Here is a 21,955-nt window from a genome sequence, read left to right on the forward strand (position 1 = left end):
TAATGGTGCACTAAAAAAATCTCTTATACCATTTGGATATTACAAGGAACAACCAGTGGTTGTACTACACACTTCACAAAAAATGGCAATATGGGATATGCATCCAAACGACCATTGTTAGAAAGAAGCATATATACACATTTAAGTGGGCAAATGACATACAAACAATTGTATGGATACACGCGGACAGAGATGGGAAAAAGGTAAGGATCTGATCCCATGGCAGCATTTCTGTCATCTATGTCCTCGAAAGAAACGAACGGGACTGCATCAGCTAGCTCACTGGAAAAAGAATAGTCGCGTCCAACACAGATGTAAGCATATAGACGACACACATGCACAAAAGAAGATCAAGGGATAGAAGAATCAGCAACCTGTAAACCCAGGTAGCAAGTTGCAGAAAGATCATCACCTGCAAATAAGAAACTGGAGCACCAGAGCAACCAGATTAGTCAAAAATCTAATAGAAAAGGACTAAAATAATGAGCTCCGAGAACAATGGTAAAGAAATAATCATTTTAATTAATTCATGACGTTCAATATACAATGTGTGCCTTAAATCGTATAATAATGTAGAAGCCAGAGAATAACGGTAAATAAATAATCATTCTAACTACTTCATGAAGTTCAATATATCATGTGTGCCTTAATCGTATAATAATGTAGAAGTAACTACAACCGAGAGGAAGACAAGACACACCTTGGAATAGAAGATGAGCTGCGAGCATTCGTCCTAAACCAGTGACATCATAAGTCAAATTAGTAGAAGCATGACTCAAAATATGCAAATCCAAGTGTATCAGCGGTAGAATGTAGGGCATAAAAAATAACACTACGATTCCACGATGTTGCTACCTAGAGCAATTGGATCAGACATAGTTTGCGGAAAATTATCTTATCTAGTAGACATCCGCCATAAATACTTGCTGATTGATGTTCTTCCAATTCATAATACGAATGCATGCCTCATAAACACCTGTAGGTATTTATCAAGATCAGGCCATTAGACCATTTAAGCATCCTTCATGGACAAGTGGAAGTCAAAACTACAAACAATTCATAAAATCAAGACGCGGTTTAAGGAAGAAGGGAGAGATGAGGTCTACTGTTTATTCAGAGTGTAATTATTGACCTGTTGCTATCTATCCATCTAAAATGATCTGTAATTAAAATGAAAATGCATTAGAATCATTTTGACCCAATCGATGCATCAAGTAGCGGTCAGACTTCAGAGAACGCAGAAAATGAATATATAAGTGTCTAAAAGTTAATGTACCATTTGTACTGGTACTTCAAATTGGACTAATAGGCGAAATGTTCGACGACATAAGACTGCAGATAAGTGTTTCAAACCAAAATGAACCTGCAAATCAATACCAGCTAGCAGGTGGCGACAAACGTACCAGAGATCTTGACCCATGTAGCTAGAGCCTCATGGATGCGCCGGTTCTGATTGGAAAGTCGATCTCCTCCACGGAATATCTCATCACTTTTGTATGATGTAACCCAAAGATTATGCTTTAAAAATCCAGCTCGTCTCTGGAACTTTGCCTCTGGCAGGCAGAATGGCAGACAATTTGAACCAGGTATGAGCTTGTAACCTGTTGGCTGCCCAGTACGATTTACGGTCCTTGTGTTCCTTACCTGATCAACATGCAAAGAACATCTTATCAAAGCAAAATATATAGGCAACAACGTAACAAAAAAGTTAAATATCCAAATTCTTTATGTGTGGTTCAGAGACGGAAAATAACAGACTGAGATGTCGCACATGCCCTCATACATACACACATGCTTGTGAGTGATCAATAACTGGAAAAGAAAGACTGTTTAGCATGCATACTGTTCCTTTTCTGTCTTCTCAAAACCTTATTGGCAAGGGAACAAAACCTAAAGAGGATCCATGAGTATATTTTGACTTGCTTAATGTTTATGATGATAGCAATTACTTGCAGCTTATCAAAAAAGAGATGAAATACAAGCATAGAACTTGGATGTCCCTCCCATCCAGAAGGCGTGCTGCGAAAACAAAACCTTCATAATCGATCTTGTCTCGCCCCGATTTTATTATAGCAATAGCAAAAAGATGGCAGGGCAGTACCCTAAAAAGCCAGCGGCAAGCAAACCATTTTGCAATTCAGATGAAAAGGAAACATTAGCAGCTGTTTGCAGAGCAGTATCCACAACGGAGGGACCAAATTCAAAAGTTCTGTACAGTGCACAATCCTCAGCAAGGCTCTCTCCCTACCTGCTCAATCTGATAATAGCAACCCCTCGACCCTCCACTCTCAGTTTCATATCAGATCAAGAGAGAGAGGACACACCTGGGAAAGAGCGCACACGGACAAAACCCACGCCAGCCCTCTAATCCGTCACCGAGGGGTTGCCTCCTATCCAGGTCAGGCAAAAAGAACGACCGTCCAAGTGGCGCATATCTGTCAGATAAACCAATTAGAAATATTATCTTCCTGCATCACCTCTTACATATCCTCTGTTGAGTTATAATATAACATAACTAATGATGGCACGTCATTGCTACCTTGCAAAGGACAGCTCCCAAAGCAAAATGTCAAGAACTTGCAACGCCTCCTGAGGTGCTTCTGCGTGCTTCCGGGCCACAAACATCCCAAACTTAATCACCACCTTAAATTTCCTCTACCGCATGAATCAAAAGGAAAAGAAAAATACATTAAGAACACTGAACACATACAAACCAGCCGGGGATAAAATATTGATTGTGAATTGACCTCTGGGAGTCAAAGCCATCATCATCGTCAAGCAGAGTGATATGAAACTCTTTGGCAGTGAAATGCAACGGGCCTGCCGTGTACATGCTCTTCCTGCCATCGTACACCGACAGCCTCCCGCCGAGATAAGACGCCCTGTGCAGGTTCACCGGCTTGTTGATCACTGCTCGGCTGAGGACGCGCGCAATGTGACTTCGAGCTCACTGAAATTTCCTTTTTCATTCCAGAACTTGTACCAATTGTGTCAGCAACATTTCAAGTGCACTTATAACTCGCATAGAAAGGAGATAAATATGTTTTACAGAATCAATGGTACATAAAGAAGCATGCCCAGGAAATGCATGCACACAACTTTCATGCCTGGAGAGATCAGTTGTCCTATCAACCTGTGCAGGTGCAAAACGAGTCAGCGAGTAGATATGAACTGATAAATGCTTAAAAATGTAACCAAAACAAGGCCCTAACTATAACACAGGTTATGACAGGAGTATGTATAATAACAATTTGAAGGAGTCAAGTACATGCAGTAGAAAATTCGTATATTGGAACAGTAAATCTTCTTTCTAAAAAAGTGAACTTGTAATGTGGCCAGCCTATCCACAATCATGGACGGTAGTACATTATATTTTGAAGATGAGCCAGGAACACATATTAAAAATCAGACTTACATCAATATCCTTGGCGTTCATACTCTTTGGTTTCACCAGGTTTGTATTGCCAATCTCGATGACACCTGCAGTGCCTTTGTGTTTCTGATAAAGTAAAAACAGAAGCAGATTGTCACGTAAAATAAATAATGTATACGTTGAAGGACTGAAGGATCTAGATAGAGTTCAATGTAAGTTTTTCAGGAAGAGAATAACTTCGGTCTTCTCAACCTCTTCATCGCTTTCCTCCTTAATTGACGCTTTCCTTCTGTTAGATACCTCTTGCTTTTGTTTGGTTTACAAATACAAGCCTAGAGCCAAAACAAGCATATATGAGATAGTCTAGTTAAACTGATCTTACTGATATTGTAATTGGGAAGAAAATGATGCATGCAAACCTTCTTAGAAAAGGTCTTTGGACGATCTGCTGAAGTACCAGCCTCTGCATTCAGTTTCACATGAAAACTATTCAGAAGAGATTTGTAAAAGGACCAATTCATAGGTACTCCCTCCGATCCTTAATCCTTGCTGTCGTTTTAGTTCAAAACGACGACAAGAATTATGAAACGGGGGTAGTACAAAATACTGAAAGGAGAATAAAAACTGTTCCAGCGGATGGTGCTTCATTTGTTTAGGAAAGTAAGTACAACAAAGCAGGAACATCTACTTGTTCTAATATAATTATCGTGCAGCAACACAATGCAAACATAACGTCAGATTTCCACCTTAATTTCAACTTGGGCAAAGTGTTGACGGTTTTCACCTACTATTGAAGTTGCCAAAACCATGCCCCAGGATTACAATGTTCCAGTTTACAGGAATCTTCACAAGAGCATACACAGATAAATAGGAACATTTACCCACAGAGAACATTGCAAAACTAATATACCCACATTGCACAATGAATCTGAATGGAAGATTAGGGGACACACACACACACACGCATGCACACATGATTTTCTTTAGGACAAGAGAGTGTTGCTGATTAATCATGGGGATAATAGAAGAACAAGAAACACACATCGTAGAGGTGGATGTCCTTGTCCAGCAATTGGGCGATGAAATGGTTGGGCATGACCAGGTGCTTGGTGCCTAAGCTGCCCTTGCCCGGCTGGAGGGGGAACCGTATCGCCTTCGTCGATGCTGGAATCACGGTCTGGCCCGTGGCAGCCTTGGCTTGCGCGGGCACGGGCTCGGCCGGCGGCGGCTCCGAAGGGTGTGTCTGCATCGGCCGCGGCGGCGAGTGATGAGGAAGCTCTTCCATTGCTTGCGCAGCTCGGGAGCCATACGGCCCAACGGCGGCAGCAGAGGAGGGGGCGGTCCCGCGCGTCAAGCAATACAGAGAGACAGAGAATGTGAGGATTGGGAACTCACCTTGCCTGATGCCCTCTCGACTTCTCCCTCTGCTGCTGTTTCCGGCGGTTCACGCTCATGGGCCAACAAGGAGGAAGGGACGGAGCGCAGGCCGAGGGCGGAGGAGATGGAGCTCGGGGGGAAGATGGAGGGCACGAGCTGTTGGGGAACGTTGCATAAAATATAAAAAAATTCCTACGTTCGCCAAGATCAATCTATGAGTTCATCTAGCAACAAGAGAGAGATATGCATCTACATACCCTTGTAGATCGCGTGCGGAAGCATTCAAGAGAACGGGGTTGAGGGAGTCGTTCTCGTCGTGATCCAAATCACCGGAGATCCTAACGCCGAACGGACGGCACTTCCGCGTTCAACACACGTACGGTCAGCGTGACGTCTCCTCCGTCTTGATCCAGCAAGGGGGAAGGAGAGGTTAATGAAGATCCAGCAGCACGACAGCGTGGTGGTGGATGCAGCTAGGGCTGGACTAACGAGCAGCTCGGTTCATTAAGCTCGTGCTCGTTAAGGCTCGGCTCGTTAAGCTCGTTAAGATTAACGAGCAGAAAACCCTGCTCGGCTCGGTTCGTTTGAAGCTCGTTAAGCTCGTGAGCACTCGCGAGCGCTCGTTAACAGATTATAATGTGTTACGATATACATAATGAATGTGTGGGTATGGTTTTCAAGATAAAATATTATGACTAAGAAAATAAATGAAGTAGTATGTTGCCTCATATGTCGATTATATTAAATAGATGGGCTAAGGTGCAACAAAAAGTTTGTCACGTAATATGAAAATATATGTTGTGTTGTTACTAACAAGCTTAACGAGCTACTCGTGAAAATTGTTAGCTCGCTCGTTAAGCTCGTTATGCTTAACGAGCTAAAATCAATGATTGGCTCTGTTCATTAAGAAGCGAGCTACAAGCTTAACGAGCCGAACTATCGAGCGCTCATTAAGATCGCGAGCTACGAGCTTTTGGTCCAGCCCTAGATGCAGCAAGGCTCCGGCAGGGCTTCGCCAAGCAACTACGGGATGAGGAGGAGGTGTAGCAGGGGAGAGGGAGGTGCCAAGACTTCAGGTGCGGCTGCCCTTCCTCCCCCCCCCTTTATATAGGCCCCCTGGGGGGGCGCCGGCCCTGGAGATCAGATTTCCCAAGGGGGCGGCGGCCAGGGGGTGGAGTGCCCCCCAAGGTAAGTGGAGGCGCCCCCCCACCCTAGGGTTTTCAACCCTAGGCGCAGGGGGGCCCAAGGGGGGGCGCACCAGCCCACTAGGGGCTGGTTCCCCTCCCACTTCAGCCCACGGGGCCCTCTGGGATAGGTGGCCCCACCCGGTGGACCCCCGGGACCCTTTCGGTGGTCCCGGTACAATACCGGTGACCTTCGAAACTCTCCCGATGGCCAAAACTGCACTTCCTATATATAATTCTTTACCTCCGGACCATTCTGGAACTCCTCGTGACGTTCGGGATCTCATCCGAGACTCCGAACAACTTTCGGTTTGCTGCATACTCATATCCATACAACCCTAGCGTCACCGAACCTTAAGTGTGTAGACCCTACGGGTTCGGGAGACACGTAGACATGACCGAGATGGCTCTCCGGTCAATAACCAATAGCGGGATCTGGATACCCATGTTGGCTCCTACATCCTCCTCGATGATCTCATCGGATGAACCACGATGTCAAGGATTCAAGCAACCCCGTATACAATTCCCTTTGTCAATCGGTATGTTACTTGCCCGAGATTCGATCGTCGGTATCCCAATACCTCTTTCAATCTCGTTACCGGCAAGTCACTTTATTCGTACCGTAATGCATGATCCCGTGACCAGACACTTGGTCACTTTAAGCTCATTATGATGATGCACTACCGAGTGGGCCTAGTGATACCTCTCCGTCATACAGAGTGACAAATCCCAGTCTCGATCCGTGTCAACCCAACAGACACTTTCGGAGATACCCGTAGCATACCTTTATAGTCACCCAGTTACGTTGTGACGTTTGGTACACCCAAAGCACTCCTACGGTATCCGAGAGTTACACGATCTCATGGTCTAAGGAAGAGATACTTGACATTGGAAAAGCTCTAGCAAAACAAACTACACGATCTTGTGCTATGCTTAGGATTGGGTCTTGTCCATCACATCATTCTCCTAATGATGTGATCCCGTTATCAACGACATCCAATGTCCATAGTCAGGAAACCATGACTATATGTTGATCAACGAGCTAGTCAACTAGAGGCTCACTACGGACATGTTATGGTCTAAGTATTCACACGTGTATTACGATTTTCGGATAATACAATTATAGCATGAATAAAAGACAACTATCATGAACAAAGAAATATAATAATAATCCTTTTATTATTGCCTCTAGGGCATATTTCCAACAGTCTCCCACTTACATTGTGATGTATCGAACACCCATAGAGTTTTGGTGTTGATCATGTTTTGCTCACGGAAGAGGTTTAGTTAACAGATCTACGACATTCAGATCCGTGTGTACTTTGCAAATATCTATGTCTCCATCTTGAACATTTTCACGGATGGAGTTGAAATGACGCTTGATGTGCCTGGTCTTCTTGTGAAACCTGGGCTCCTTGGCAAGGGCAATAGCTCCAGTGTTGTCACAGAAGAGAGTGATTGGCCCCGACGCATTGGGTATGACTCCTAGGTCGGTGATGAACTCCTTCATCCATATTGCTTCATGCGCTGCCTCCGAGGCTGCCATGTACTCCGCTTCACATGTAGATCCCGCCATGACGCTCTGCTTGCAACTGCACCAGCTTACTGCTCCACGATTCAACATATACACGTATCCGGTTTGTGACTTAGAGCCATCCAGATCTGTGTCGAAGCTAGCGTTGACGTAACCCTTTACGATGAGCTCTTCGTCACCTCCATAAACGAGAAACATGTCCTTTGTCCTTTTCAGGTACTTAAGGATATTCTTGACCGCTGTCCAGTGTTCCTTGCCGGGATTACTTTGGTACCTTCCTACCAAACTTACGGCAAGGTTTACATCAGGTCTGGTACACAGCATGGCATACATAATAGATCCTATGGCTGAGGCATAGGGGATGACACTCATCTCTTCTTTATCTTCTGCCGTGGGCGGGCATTGAGCTGAGCTCAATCTCACACCTTGCAATACAGGCAAGAACCCTTTCTTGGACTGATTCATATTGAACTTCTTAAATATCTTATCAAGGTATGTGCTTTGTGAAAGACCTATGAGGCGTCTCAATCTATCCCTATAGATCTTGATGCCTAATATGTAAGCAGCTTCTCCAAGGTCCTTCATTGAAAAACACTTATTCAAGTAGGCCTTAATGCTGTCCAAAAGTTCTATATCATTTCCCATCAAAAGTATGTCATCTACATATAATATGAGAAATGCTACAGAGCTCCCACTCACTTTCTTGTAAACGCAGGCTTCTCCATAAGTCTGCATAAACCCAAACGCTTTGATCATCTCATCAAAGCGAATGTTCCAACTCCGAGATGCTTGCACCAGCCCATAAATGGATCGCTGGAGCTTGCATACCTTGTTAGCATTCTTAGGATCGACAAAACCTTTCGGCTGCATCATATACAGTTCTTCCTTAAGATAGCCGTTAAGGAATGCCATTTTGACGTTCATCTGCCATATCTCATAATCATAGTATGTGGCAATTGCTAACATGATTCGGACGGACTTCAGCTTTGCTACGGGTGAGAAAGTCTCATTGTAGTCAACCCCTTGAACTTGCCGATAATCCTTAGCGACAAGTCGAGCTTTATAGATGGTAACATTACCATCCGCGTCCGTCTTCTTCTTAAAGATCCATTTGTTTTCTATCGCTCGCCGATCATCGGGCAAGTCAGTCAAAGTCCATACTTTGTTTTCATACATGGATTCTATCTCGGATTGCATGGCTTCTAGCCATTTGTTGGAATTTGGGCCCGCCATCGCTTCTTCATAGTTCGAAGGTTCATCGTTGTCTAACAACATGATTTCCAGGACAGGGTTGCCATACCACTCTGGTGTGGAATGTGTCCTCGTGGACCTACGAAGTTCAGTAGCAACTTGATCCGAAGTACCTTGATCATCATCATTAATTTCCTCTCCAGTCGGTGTAGGCACCACAGGAACATTTTCGTGAGCTGCACTACTTTCCGGTTCAAGAGGTAGTACTTCATCGAGTTCTACTTTCCTCCCACTTACTCCTTTCGAGAGAAACTCTTTTTCCAGAAAGGATCCGTTCTTGGCAACAAAGATCTTGCCTTCGGATCTAAGGTAGAAGGTATACCCAATGGTTTCCTTAGGGTATCCTATGAAGACGCATTTTTCCAACTTGGGTTCGAGCTTTTCAGGTTGAAGTTTCTTGACATAAGCATCACATCCCCAAACTTTTAAAAACGACAGCTTAGGTTTCTTCCCAAACCATAATTCATACGGTGTCGTCTCAACGGATTTAGACGGTGCCCTATTTAGAGTGAATGTAGCTGTCTCTAGAGCGTATCCCCAAAATGATAGCGGTAAATCGGTAAGAGACATCACAGACCGCATCATATCCAATAGAGTGCGATTACGACGTTTGGACACACCGTTACACTGAGGTGTTCCAGGCAGCGTGAGTTTTGAAACGATTCCACATTTCCTTAAGTGTGTACCAAATTCGTGACTTAAATATTCTCCTCCACGATCTGATCGTAAGAACTTTATCTTTCGGTCACGTTGATTCTCTACTTCATTCTGAAATTCCTTGAACTTTTCAAAGGTCTCTGACTTGTGTTTCATCAAGTAGACATACCCATATCTACTTAAGTCATCAGTGAGAGTGAGAACATAACGATGTCCTCCGCGGGCCTCAACACTCATTGGACCACACACATCAGTATGTATGATTTCCAATAAGTTGGTTGCTCGCTCCATTGTTCCGGAGAACGGAGTCTTGGTCATTTTGCCCATGAGGCATGGTTCGCATGTGTCAAATGATTCATAATTGAGAGACTCTAAAAGTCCATCAGCATGGAGCTTCTTCATACGCTTGACACCAATGTGACCAAGGCGGCAGTGCCACAAGTATGTGGGACTATCATTATCAACTTTACATCTTTTGGTATTCACACTATGAATATGTGTAACATTACGTTCAAGATTCATTAAGAATAAACCATTGACCATCGGGGCATGACCATAAAACATATCTCTCATATAAATAGAACAACCATTATTCTCGGATTTAAATGAGTAGCCATATCATATTAAACGAGATCCAGATACAATGTTCATGCTCAAACTTGGCACTAAATAACAATTGTTGAGGTTCATAACTAATGCCGTGGGTAAATGTAGAGATAGCGTGCCGACGGCGATCACATCGACCTTGGAACCATTCCCGACGCGCATCGTCACCTCGTCCTTCGCCAGCCTCCGCTTATTCCGTAGCTCCTGCTGTGAGTTACAAATATGAGCAACGGCACCGGTATCAAATACCCAGGAGTTACTACGAGTACTGGTAAGGTACACATCAATTACATGTATATCACATATACCTTTAGTGTTGCCAGCCTTCTTGTCCGCTAAGTATTTGGGGCAGTTCCGCTTCCAGTGACCCTTCTCTTTGCATTAAAAGCACTCAGTCTCAGGCTTGGGTCCATTCTTTGACTTCTTCCCGGCAACTGGCTTACCGGGCGCGGCAATATCTTTGTCGTCCTTCTTGAAGTTCTTCTTACCCTTGCCCTTCTTGAACTTAGTGGTCTTATTGACCATCAACACTTGATGTTCTTTCTTGATTTCAACCTCTGCTGACTTCAGCATTAAAAATACTTCAGGAATGGTCTTCACCATCCCCTGCATATTGTAGTTCATCACAAAGCTCTTGTAGCTCGGTGGGAGCGACTGAAGGATTTTGTCAATGACCGCCTCGTCCGGGAGGTTAATGTCCAGCTGGGACAGGCGGTTGTGCAACCCAGACATTTTGAGTATGTACTCACTGACAGAACTATTTTCCTCCATCTTACAACTATAGAACTTATCGGAGACTTCATATCTCTCGACCCGGGCATGAGCTTGAAAACCATTTTCAGCTCCTCGAACATTTCATATGCTCCGTGTTGCTCAAAACGCTTTTGGAGCCCCGGTTCTAAGCTGTAAAGCATGCCGCACTGAACGAGGGAGTAATCATCAGCACGTGACTGCCAAGCGTTCATAACGTCTTGGTTCTCTAGGATGGGTGCTTCACCTAGCGGTCCTTCTAGGACATATTCTTTCTTGGCAGCTATGAGGATGATCCTCAGGTTCCGGACCCAGTCCGAATAGTTGCTGCCATCATCTTTCAGCTTGGTTTTCTCTAGGAACGCGTTGAAGTTCATGTTGACATGAGTGTTGGCCATTTAATCTACAAGACATATTTTGCAAAGATTTTAGACTAAGTTCATGATAATTAAGTTCATTTAATCAAATTATTTAATGAATTCCTACTCAGATTTGACATCCCTCTAGTCATCTAAGTGTTGCACGATCTGAGTCGACTAGGCCGTGTCCGATCACCACGTGAGACGGACTAGTCATCATCGGTGAATATCTCCATGTTGATCGTATCTTCCATACAACTCATGTTCGACCTTTCGGTCTCTGTGTTTCGAGGCCATGTCTGTACATGCTAGGCTCATCAAGTTAACCTAAGTGTTTTGCATGTGTAAAACTGTCTTACACCCGTTGTATGTGAACGTAGGAATCTATCATACCCGATCATCATGTGGTGCTTCGAAACGACGAACTTTAGCAATGGCGCACAGTTAGGGGGAACACCTTCTTGAAATTATTATGAGGGATCATCTTATTTACTACTGCCGTTCTAAGTAAACAAGATGCATAAAACATAATAAACATCACATGCAATTATATAGTAGTGACATGATATGGCCAATATCATATAGCTCCTTCGATCTCCATCTTCGGGGCTCCATGATCATCTTCGTCACCGGCATGACACCATGATCTCCATCATCATGATCTTCATCATCGTGTCTTCATGAAGTTGTTCGCCAACTATTACTTCTACTACGATGGCTAACGGTTTAGCAATAAAGTAAAGTAATTACATGGTGTTAAATTATTGACACGCAGGTCATACAATAATTAAGACAACTCCTATGGCTCCTGCCGGTTGTCATACTCATCGACATGCAAGTCGTGATTCCTATTACAAGAACATGATCTCATACATCATAATATATCATTCATCATTCATCACAACTTTTGGCCATATCACATCACATAGAAATTGCTGCAAAAACAAGTTAGACGTCCTCTAATTGTTGTTGCATCTTTTACGTGGCTGCAATTGGGTTCTAGCAAGAACGTTTTCTTACCTACGAATAACCACAACGTGATTTTGTCAACTTCTATTTACCCTTCATAAGGACCCTTTTCATCGAATCCGCTCCAACTAAAGTAGGAGAGACAGACACCCGCTAGCCACCTTATGCAACTAGTGCATGTCAGTCGGTGGAACCTGTCTCACGTAAGCGTACGTGTAAGGTCGGTCCGGGCCGCTTCATCCCACAATACCGCTGAAGCAAGATAAGACTAGTAGTGGCAAGCAAGTTGACAAGATCTACGCCCACAACAGATTTGTGTTCTACTCGTGCAATAGAGAACTATGCATAGACCTAGCTCATGATGCCACTGTTGGGGAACGTTGCATAAAATAAAAAAAAATCCTACGTTCACCAAGATCAATCTATGAGTTCTTCTAGCAACGAGAGAGAGGTGTGCATCTACATACCCTTGTAGATCGCGTGCGGAAGCGTTCAAGAGAACGGGGTTGAGGGAGTCGTTCTCATCGTGATCCAAATCACCGGAGATCCTAGCGCCGAACGGACGGCACCTCCGCGTTCAACACACGTACGATCAGCGTGACATCTCCTCCGTCTTGATCCAGCAAGGGGGAAGGAGAGGTTGATGAAGATCCAGCAGCACGACGGCGTGGTGGTGGATGCAGCAGGGCTCCGGCAGGGCTTCGCCAAGCAACTATGGGAGGAGGAGGAGGTGTAGCAGGGGAGAGGGAGGCGCCAAGACTTCAGGTGCGGCTGCCCTTCCTCCCCCCTTTTATATAGGCCCCCTGGGGGGGCGCTGGCCCTGGATATCAGATCTCCCAAGGGAGCGGCGGCCAGGGGGTGGAGTGCCCCCCAAGGCAAGTGGAGGCGCCCCCCCCCACCCTGGGGTTTCCAACCCTAGGCGCAGGGGGGCCCAAGGGGGGGGCGCACCAGCCCACTAGGGGCTGGTTCCCCTCCCACTTCAGCCCACGGGGCCCTCCGGGATAGGTGGCCCCACCCGGTGGACCCTCGGGACCCTTCCGGTGGTCCCGGTACAATACCGGTGATCCCCGAAACTCTCCCGATGGCCAAAAATGCACTTCTTATATATAATTCTTTACCTCCGGACCATTCCGGAACTCCTCGTGACTTCCGGGATCTTATCCGGGACTCCGAACAACTTTTGGTTTGCTGCATACTCATATTCATACAACCATAGCGTCACCGAACCTTAAGTGTTAGACCCTACGGGTTCGGGAGACACGTAGACATGACCGAGACGGCTCTCCGGTCAATAACCAACAGCGGGATCTGGATACCCATGTTGGCTCTACATGCTCCTCGATGATCTCATCGGATGAACCACGATGTCGAGGATTCAAGCAACCCCGTATACAATTCCCTTTGTCAATCGGTATGTTACTTGCCCGAGATTCGATTGTCGGTATCCCAATACCTCGTTCAATCTCATTACCGGCAAGTCACTTTACTCGTACCGTAATGCATGATCCCGTGACCAGACACTTGGTCACTTTGAGCTCATTATGATGATGCACTACTGAGTGGGCCTAGTGATACCTCTCCGTCATACGGAGTGACAAATCCCAGTCTCGATCCGTGTCAACCCAACAGACACTTTTGGAGATACCCGTAGCATACCTTTATAGTCACCCAGTTACGTTGTGACGTTTGGTACACCCAAAGCACTCCTACGGTATCCGGGAGTTACACGATCTCATGTTCTAAGAAAGAGATACTTGACATTGGAAAAGCTCTAGCAAAACAAACTACACGATCTTGTGCTATGCTTAGGATTGTGTCTTGTCCATCACATCATTCTCCTAATGATGTGATCCCGTTATCAATGACATCCAATGTCCATAGTCAGGAAACCATGACTATCTGTTGATCAACGAGCTAGTCAACTAGAGGCTCACTAGGGACATGTTGTGGTCTAAGTATTCACACGTGTATTACGATTTCCGGATAATACAATTATAGCATAAATAAAAGACAACTATCATGAACAAAGAAATATAATAATAATCCTTTTATTATTGCCTCTAGGGCATATTTCCAACACGAGCGTGGGGGAGGGCAGCGGCGGTGGCGGCGGTGGTAACCCTAGCTGGGAGGAGTCGCTCGCCCAATCCGACGCTCGAGGAAATCATGTTTTGTTTCTTTCTTCATTCGCTCGATATACAGTGCGCCTCTCTCATCATTGGCTGCGCCGCTGTGATGATGTGGCATAGGCGAGGGGGCGCCATTTGCGCGACCCTAAATGTGTTCGATTTCTAGGAATAGCTCGGCACTGGATGTGGGCCAAGGTCTGAATGTTTGGGCCAAGGCCACTCAACTGTTGTTTTTCTTTCTTTCTTTTAAACTTTTTACACACCGGACGTGGATTTTTAAGACATGGTGGCAAGCGAGGATGTAATCTGGGCAGCCCATCCATGCTATGAGATTAGCAATTAATATAGTGATTAAATAGATACCCGAATGATACGTCAGGTCAATTCGGCAAATACACGTACATGTGTTGGTGGCTAGCCATTTTAAATGGAACTGAATACACATGCATAACCATGCAAAGTACGGTCCTGGTTGTTCTGCCATGTTAATCTGACGAGACCATTTAAAACACTGGTCAACAGGGTTTAAAGGTGTGTTTATTCTATACTTACGCCTTGAATGGCATTTAACAAGTGTGGCCCTGCCGTTTTGGTTTCGGTTTGTTTTGTCCAAGTTTATTTTGCGTGTGTATAATTCTGGTGTACTGCTGTATTAGTTTATAAGAGTTATGCGTTCATGATAATGACGTTGTATTACCTAGCGCATGATGGGATACCCCCCTAAGAATGAATGTAAACAACATACACGCATGTGGTAAAAAAAATCATTCACGGGAAGATAACACAAAACAAGTCTTGTTCTGAAAATTAGGCATGATAGATTAATTAGCGCAAGCAACTAGAATACTCCTACACTGTACAACCTTCTTCAACCTGCCAGCTGGGGAAAGATAGAACAAGAAGGTGACCATGGCATCAAGCTCCAGCGCTCGCGAGGGCAGAACGTTTGCAGTTTGTTATGTTCACTAGTACTATATATAGCAAGACTTGTGAGAACATACTCAGCCATTACAATCGAGGCAGCAGATCAGGGGAGAGAACACCCTCGTCGTTCTGTACATGGATTAGAGCTGCTGAACTAATCTGCGACATACAGGAGTAGCACATGAAGAGGCTGCGAGAACCAGAGGAGGAGCTACCGGATGGAGAGGGGCTGGGGACAAAATGCAGACTAGTGTGCAGGTTGCCGTAGACATCTGCTCCAGATAAATGAGAGATTAACTCCTTTTGTCAGATTGGTGGGCCATGGTCACTAATTGACTCTGGGAATACATTGTCCATATAGGAATACTTCACCCTGAGAAATACATATACCTGGTGAGTGTATTACAATAGCACGAATCATGTGGGAACGGGCGGGCATGATAGCAACCTCGCGTGGTACCATGTCCACTCGTGATTTATAGTATACACACCCCTCAAAAAAATTAAACTCTATACACTAGAAGACAATGATTATATTCTGTGCCCCCAAACAGATCCTTCCATGGCACTTCCCTGTAATTTGGTGACGCGGAATGAAGCTAACACAAAGAAATTATTACAAACATGTTGAACTGTAAGTCTGTAACCCATGCCCAAAACTGTGCTGATAGGTGATAGGCTAATAGCTGAGGTCATTTAGCAACGAAGCATGTACTTTTCTGAAAGACCTAACATAGGGGAACATGTTAGTAATTCAACAAACAGTTCTTTTTAAATCAATTCAGCAAAGAGTTTGTTGTCTTCAATCTGTAATTTTAAAGCTGCATTGACAGTAAAGAACCTTTTTTTCCCCGCAAAAAAAGTACAGTAAAGAATGTGTTCACATAAATCACTGGTTATGATGATAAATTGTAACTTAAAAAAGATAAATTGATAGTTTTGATTTGGTTGGGGTGAGCCAGGCCTAGGCAATTATACAACGCCTAGGTGACACTTGAGAGCCCCACTAGCAAGCTAGTATGATGAACTCTTCCCCATAAAAGATAAATTTAATATCATTGTGGGTGTGTAACCCACATCAGATACTGATAAGAACAAATACTACAATTGATCTTAGCCAAAAGACCGAGAAAGATATGCTTTGAAACGTTTCCTGCCTATCCAATTATACTACCTTCGTCCTGATTTATTGGCCCCCTTCGTATTTAGTGTTAAAATTTGACCATAAATTTAACTAACATAAAGTTAATGCAATACGAATCAGACGATATAATTTTTGATGACATGCATTAATATTTTATTAGTTAGAACGGAGGTAGTAGCACTTTGGTCCGACTGAGTTGTCTGAGCTGACAGGTGTGGGACTAAACAAATTAGAAGCAGCATCCTCCGCAACCTGGGTTCCGCCTTCCGCGCCACCAATACGATACCAGGCCAGCTTTTTGTCCAGCCCAATAACTTATCAAACAGATTGTGAAGCCAACAATAGGATACCAGGCAGGCCGTATGCTCAAGGTTGCAGAGCGCCAGCGACTTGTTGTATCCCCTCCCTTGGAACTGAATCACAAGACATCGATCATCGACAGGCGAGCAAAATCATAGGCTAACTCCCAAGAAGAGAATCAAAATGACACCATCTGAAAATCAGGACAGAACTATTATAACCCCCAAATAAATACAAATTCTTAAGACCGGCTATTTAGCTAACTGGTAATCAGCTAGCCCATCACAATCAGTTATACTGCTACTACAAGTCTTCACACGTTACCCGGTCTACTACCGAGGAGAAGAAGTTGGGACAAGGGGAATGGAGAACTCCGAGGCCCCGCCACGGCCTCTGACTCTGACGGAAGCTGCACCCGCGATGATCTATTAGTCACCCCGTGCTCAGGACGCTCAGAGCACGAGCTGGGCATGCCCATCAGGCCATGCTCCACACCTTTCTCAATCACCTGGCAGAGCTCATCGTCTCTGTTACTATGGGTGAGCAAGATGGTTCAGCTGGAGCAAACTGCTTTCAAATTATCTGTTGCAAAGTGAAAAATACTGGTTAAACATGTGGATTTATGAAACTAATGATGATATGCTTTGGGTTAAATAAATGCAAACACGTCTACACGTACTGATGGTCAATGAGAAAGTACTCGTACAAAGAGACTACAAAGGAGTACAAGTACAGCTACGCATACAGTAAAGATCATCAAAACTGGATACAATACTATTCAACTAAACCTTCAGTCCCCGAATCACAACCGGATTCTGTTCGACAGACCATGTCCACTGTCCACATACGCATCACTCAACTGACCAGTCAGCCTGCCACTCTACCGAGTCCCACCCAGAAGGTCCATGGTAAACACAAATCCCAGTCCAAGGTCCATGAAAACAACAGCCACAGAATCCTTGACCCAATCTTCTCATAACGACTACGACTATAAGGGGCGCTGCCCTATTCTTCTAAAAAAAACTATAAGGGGCAAGAAGATACAATCTTCTCTGTTCATCTCGTGTTGTTTCTCCATAAGACCATTGATGCCTTACCTTGCCAGTGCACAACTTAAGGATCTGGATTCCATGCTAGTTTCATCATAATTAAACCATGCAGTCACTCCATTTTTCATACAAGACACACACCAACAAATTGCACATACCTTCCCTCGGCCTTGCTCTTGTGCTGCTGGTCTGCTTGGCCTCTCATACCAGTTCCTGCACGGAGCAGGAGAAGGGCTCCCTTCTCCAGTTCCTTGCCAAGCTCTCACAAGACGGTGGCCTCGCTGCATCCTGGCGGAATGGCACGAATTGCTGCAAGTGGGAAGGGATCACCTGCAGGGAAGATGGGACGGTCACCGCTGTCTTGCTGCCTTCGAAGGGCCTCCAGGGGCACATCTCACAATCCCTTGGAAACCTAACCGGGCTGCAGTACCTTGATCTCTCTGACAACTTGTTGTCCGGTGGTCTGCCGGTGGAGTTGGTGTTCTCCAACAGCATCACAACCCTTGATGTCAGCTTTAACCGGCTCAATAGCATACTCGACGAGCTGCCATCTTCAACCCCTGACCGGTCTATGCAGGTACTGAACATCTCAAGCAACTTATTTGTGGGACAGTTTCCATCCACCATATGGAAAGCAATGGGGAATCTGGTCGCACTCAATGCCAGCAACAACAGCTTTACTGGGCAGATACCAGCTTATTTCTGTGAAACCTCACCATTCTTCGCCGTGCTTGATCTATGCTTCAACAAATTCAGTGGCAACATCCCCCAAGGACTTTGTGATTGCTCCAGGCTGAGAGAGCTCAGGGCCGGGAACAACAACCTCAGTGGAACACTCCCAGATGAACTCTTCAACGCTACCTTGTTGGAGTACCTGTCTTTTCCTAACAATGATCTACATGGAGCTCTTGATGATGTGCTCATAATCAACCTCAGAAATATCGTCACCCTAGATCTTGGAGGGAACAAATTCAGTGGCAGGATTCCAGATTCTATAGGTCAGCTCAAGAAACTGGAGGAGTTCCATTTGGACAACAACATGATGTTAGGGGAGTTGCCATCAGCTCTGAGCAACTGCACGAATCTCAGAACAATTGATATCAAGACGAACAAATTCAGTGGAGAACTCACCAAGGTCAATTTCTCCAACCTTCCCTCTCTGAAAACATTAGACCTTCTGAACAACAACTTCACTGGCACAGTTCCAGAAAGCATTTACTCCTGCAGCAATCTGACTGCACTGCGGCTAGAAGGCAACAAGTTACATGGGCAGCTTTCACCACAAATAAGCAATCTGAAGTCCCTCTCCTTCCTAGCACTTGGTAAAAACAATTTCACAAACATCACAAATACACTTCAGATCCTTAAGAGCTGCAGGAACATTACCACTCTTCTTATCGGCGATAACTTCAAGGGAGAGCTCATGCCAGAGGATGACAGCAATGATGGCTTTGAAAATCTCCAGGTTTTGGACATCAAAGATTGCCAGTTGTCGGGAGAAATACCTGTATGGATATCAAGGCTCACACATTTGAAGATGTTACTTTTAAATAGCAATCAACTCACTGGGCCAATACCAACCTGGATCAGCTCCCTAAGATATCTCTTCTTTATGGATGTGTCAAATAACAATCTTATAGGAGAGATTCTGTTAACCTTCACGGAGATGCCCATGCTAACTGACAGCAAAACTCATTTAGACCCAAGGGTCTTTGAGCTGCCTCTTTATAAAGGTCCATCACTTCAATACCGTGTGGTTACATCTTTCCCAAACACGTTAAATCTAAGCAACAACAACTTCACAGGTGTGATTCCCCCACAGATTGGTCAGTTGGAAGTGCTTGGTGTACTTGATTTCAGTTTCAATAAGTTATTCGGGCAGATCCCCCAATCGTTTTGCAACCTCACAAACTTGCAGGTGCTAGACTTGTCCAACAACAATCTCACAGGTGATATCCCAGCTGCATTGAATAGCCTGCACTTCCTTTCAGCATTCAGCATTTCAAACAATGACCTACAAGGGCCTATTCCATCTGGAGGCCAGTTTGAAACATTTCAGAATTCTAGTTTTGATGGGAACCCAAAGCTGTGTGGCTCTATTCTCAGTCACAAATGTGTTTCTGTAAAAGCACAAGAAGCCATCATTCTGTCAAGAAAACAAACTGACTACAAGGTGGGCTTTGTGATTGCCTTCAGTGCGTTCTTTGGTGTAGGGGTGTTGTATGATCAGTTAGTCTTATCCAGGTATTTTAGCTAGTCCTACTTGGGTTCACATATTGGTTTATGATAATTTCGTTCATATTAGGCTGCTACTCAGGTTTAGCAACACGTCCAGCGAATAAGCTTCTCCTCTAGGTGCAAGTCACAATTAGGTAGTAGCAATTAAATATTCTAGGGTGAAGAGTGATTTCAATATGTGGAGATGTTAAAGTATGTAACAATGTAAGATATTCTGTAGAAAACTGTCATCTCAGCATTCCATGTAACACAATTCAGCACATCAGAGTATGTACTCTTGATGTTCTAATAGCTTAAATTTCGACAATAAACACTGCTTATAATATTTGAGATCATCAGCCGGGGAAAACAATGGTACAGTGCCAGCCACTTTGCTGTTTCTCTTGCATCAGTAAAGAATATCAGTAGGTACATGTACATGGGATCGATCACAAATAAGTTACTGCAACTTCACTAGACAATGAATAGGATCAAAACAACACCGAGCAAAATTATTTCCAAACATAAGGAATAGAGGAAGGAAAAGAACCTACGATTTACCGAAGACAGAGCAGAGTTCAACCGCAAAAAGCTACATTTGAAGGAGTCTACTTAATTGTTATCCTCTCTTTTCTCAGTAATGGAGTGACTAGCTACCCACAACCTTTTATTCTAGTTCCATTCTTACTGGTTAAACTGAAGCATTCTAGATGTGTCAAGAACTCATCTTGTTTGTGTTCACCTAGCTTTGCTTTTAACAATTTACTTTGCTTTGGAGCAATATAAGACCACACGGTTGAGCCATACTAAATCCTTGGGTATAAGCACTAACATCATTGAACGGCACACCTCCAAAAATCCATAACAAAATGTTCTTACGATAACAAGGATGGTAGCTGCTATGAAGACAATCACTGGCATTGAACAGATTTTATAAGCAGAGTGCATCTCAAGGTATTGAGTAAGAAGGACGCTGATTTCGCACCCACCATGTATTAACAGCGAGTGTTTTCGAGCGATGTACCTCTTGAGAGGATGCAACTTGACTGCTTTCCCAGTCTCCGGCTTCCGTCCACCAGCGCACGCCGGGCTGCACGGCGCCGAGTCGCAACGAACTGCTCCGTCGCCCTCGCGGGGGATTACGGAGCCAGAGGAAGGTCAAGGGACGTGCCCCTCAGCCCTGAGCTGATCCTCTACATGCCTTTCGTCCAGGCACCGGGTGCTGCAGCACAGGTCCGCCGCGCCGCCGGCCGCCGGCGAACTGGGTCACTGCCTGTGAGAAGCTGGTTTTGGGTTTCATATGATGGGATAGGCCAATAGGAGATGAACCGGGCACGGCAAGCGGCCCGGTCTGTAGGTGGACATACTTAAATCAGGTCACAGAGGTGGCGGATCAGGGGATCTGCCTCGACGATGTCGAGGGCATGCGTCGGGTCCGGTATTTGAGGAGCAGGAGGATCCCGGCCGACGTGCCACAACAACCATGGCTCCGCCGGCGGCGGGCCTCTTCTTCCGCTCACAAAGCCCTCGGAAGAGTAAATTACACGATAGTACCACATTTGGGATGGTGTTAGCGAATTGATACTAGTTTTTAAAATTTTTACATGTCAGTATCAAGTTTCAGGCAAGCCGTTGCAAATCGGGCTAAATCGCGTATAAATACATACCGACGGTGTATCTGACCAGCCAGGCCCGCCTATCAGGTGCCTACATGGCATGTTATTTGGCAGAAAACCCCCTTACTTTATAGTCAATCACATGAACGTCTTTTTTTTGCGGGAAAAAGTCCTCTGAGGGACTTTTTTTTCGTTCGTAAGTTTTCCACGGACTCGATTGAAATTTCCGTCGAATTGGACAACAAATAAAAGAAACGAAAAATCGCATCCTGCCAGGATTCAAACTCGCGACCAGTCGCACACGGGCGTGCTAGCCACAACGCCATAGACACGCTCATCTACTATCATTATAAAAAAAAGAGAGGGGCAGATCCAAACAATCACACCCATCCATCATCAAAATCTAATGACCCTTAATCATTCTGTGTTTAACGCTACCAACCCGCAACAAGCCACAATCGATCGATCGCTAATCTGCCCCGCAGTAAAAAAAAAAAGAACCGTTCGCTCGCACGA

General features: G+C 44.8%; 1 protein-coding gene, 1 long non-coding RNA gene and 1 other non-coding gene across 4 annotated transcripts in view; 2 read left to right on the forward strand and 1 right to left on the reverse strand.

The window, feature by feature from the left end:
• Nucleotides 1-21,955, forward strand: part of LOC119322273 — a 36,720-nt gene that overhangs the window by 9,942 nt on the left and 4,823 nt on the right. The window lies entirely within an intron of this gene.
• Nucleotides 16,062-16,251, reverse strand: LOC119326888. The gene has a single exon (XR_005158248.1). It is a non-coding gene; the product is annotated as a U2 spliceosomal RNA (small nuclear RNA).
• LOC119322271 (receptor-like protein 2) lies at nucleotides 17,217-20,317 on the forward strand. The gene has a single exon (XM_037595769.1). It carries the CDS (start codon nucleotides 17,713-17,715, stop codon nucleotides 19,861-19,863), a length of 2,151 nt encoding a protein of 716 aa, XP_037451666.1. The 5' UTR covers nucleotides 17,217-17,712; the 3' UTR covers nucleotides 19,864-20,317.

This window comes from Triticum dicoccoides, chromosome 6B (assembly GCF_002162155.2).
Source record: "Triticum dicoccoides isolate Atlit2015 ecotype Zavitan chromosome 6B, WEW_v2.0, whole genome shotgun sequence".
NCBI lineage: Eukaryota > Viridiplantae > Streptophyta > Magnoliopsida > Poales > Poaceae > Triticum > Triticum dicoccoides.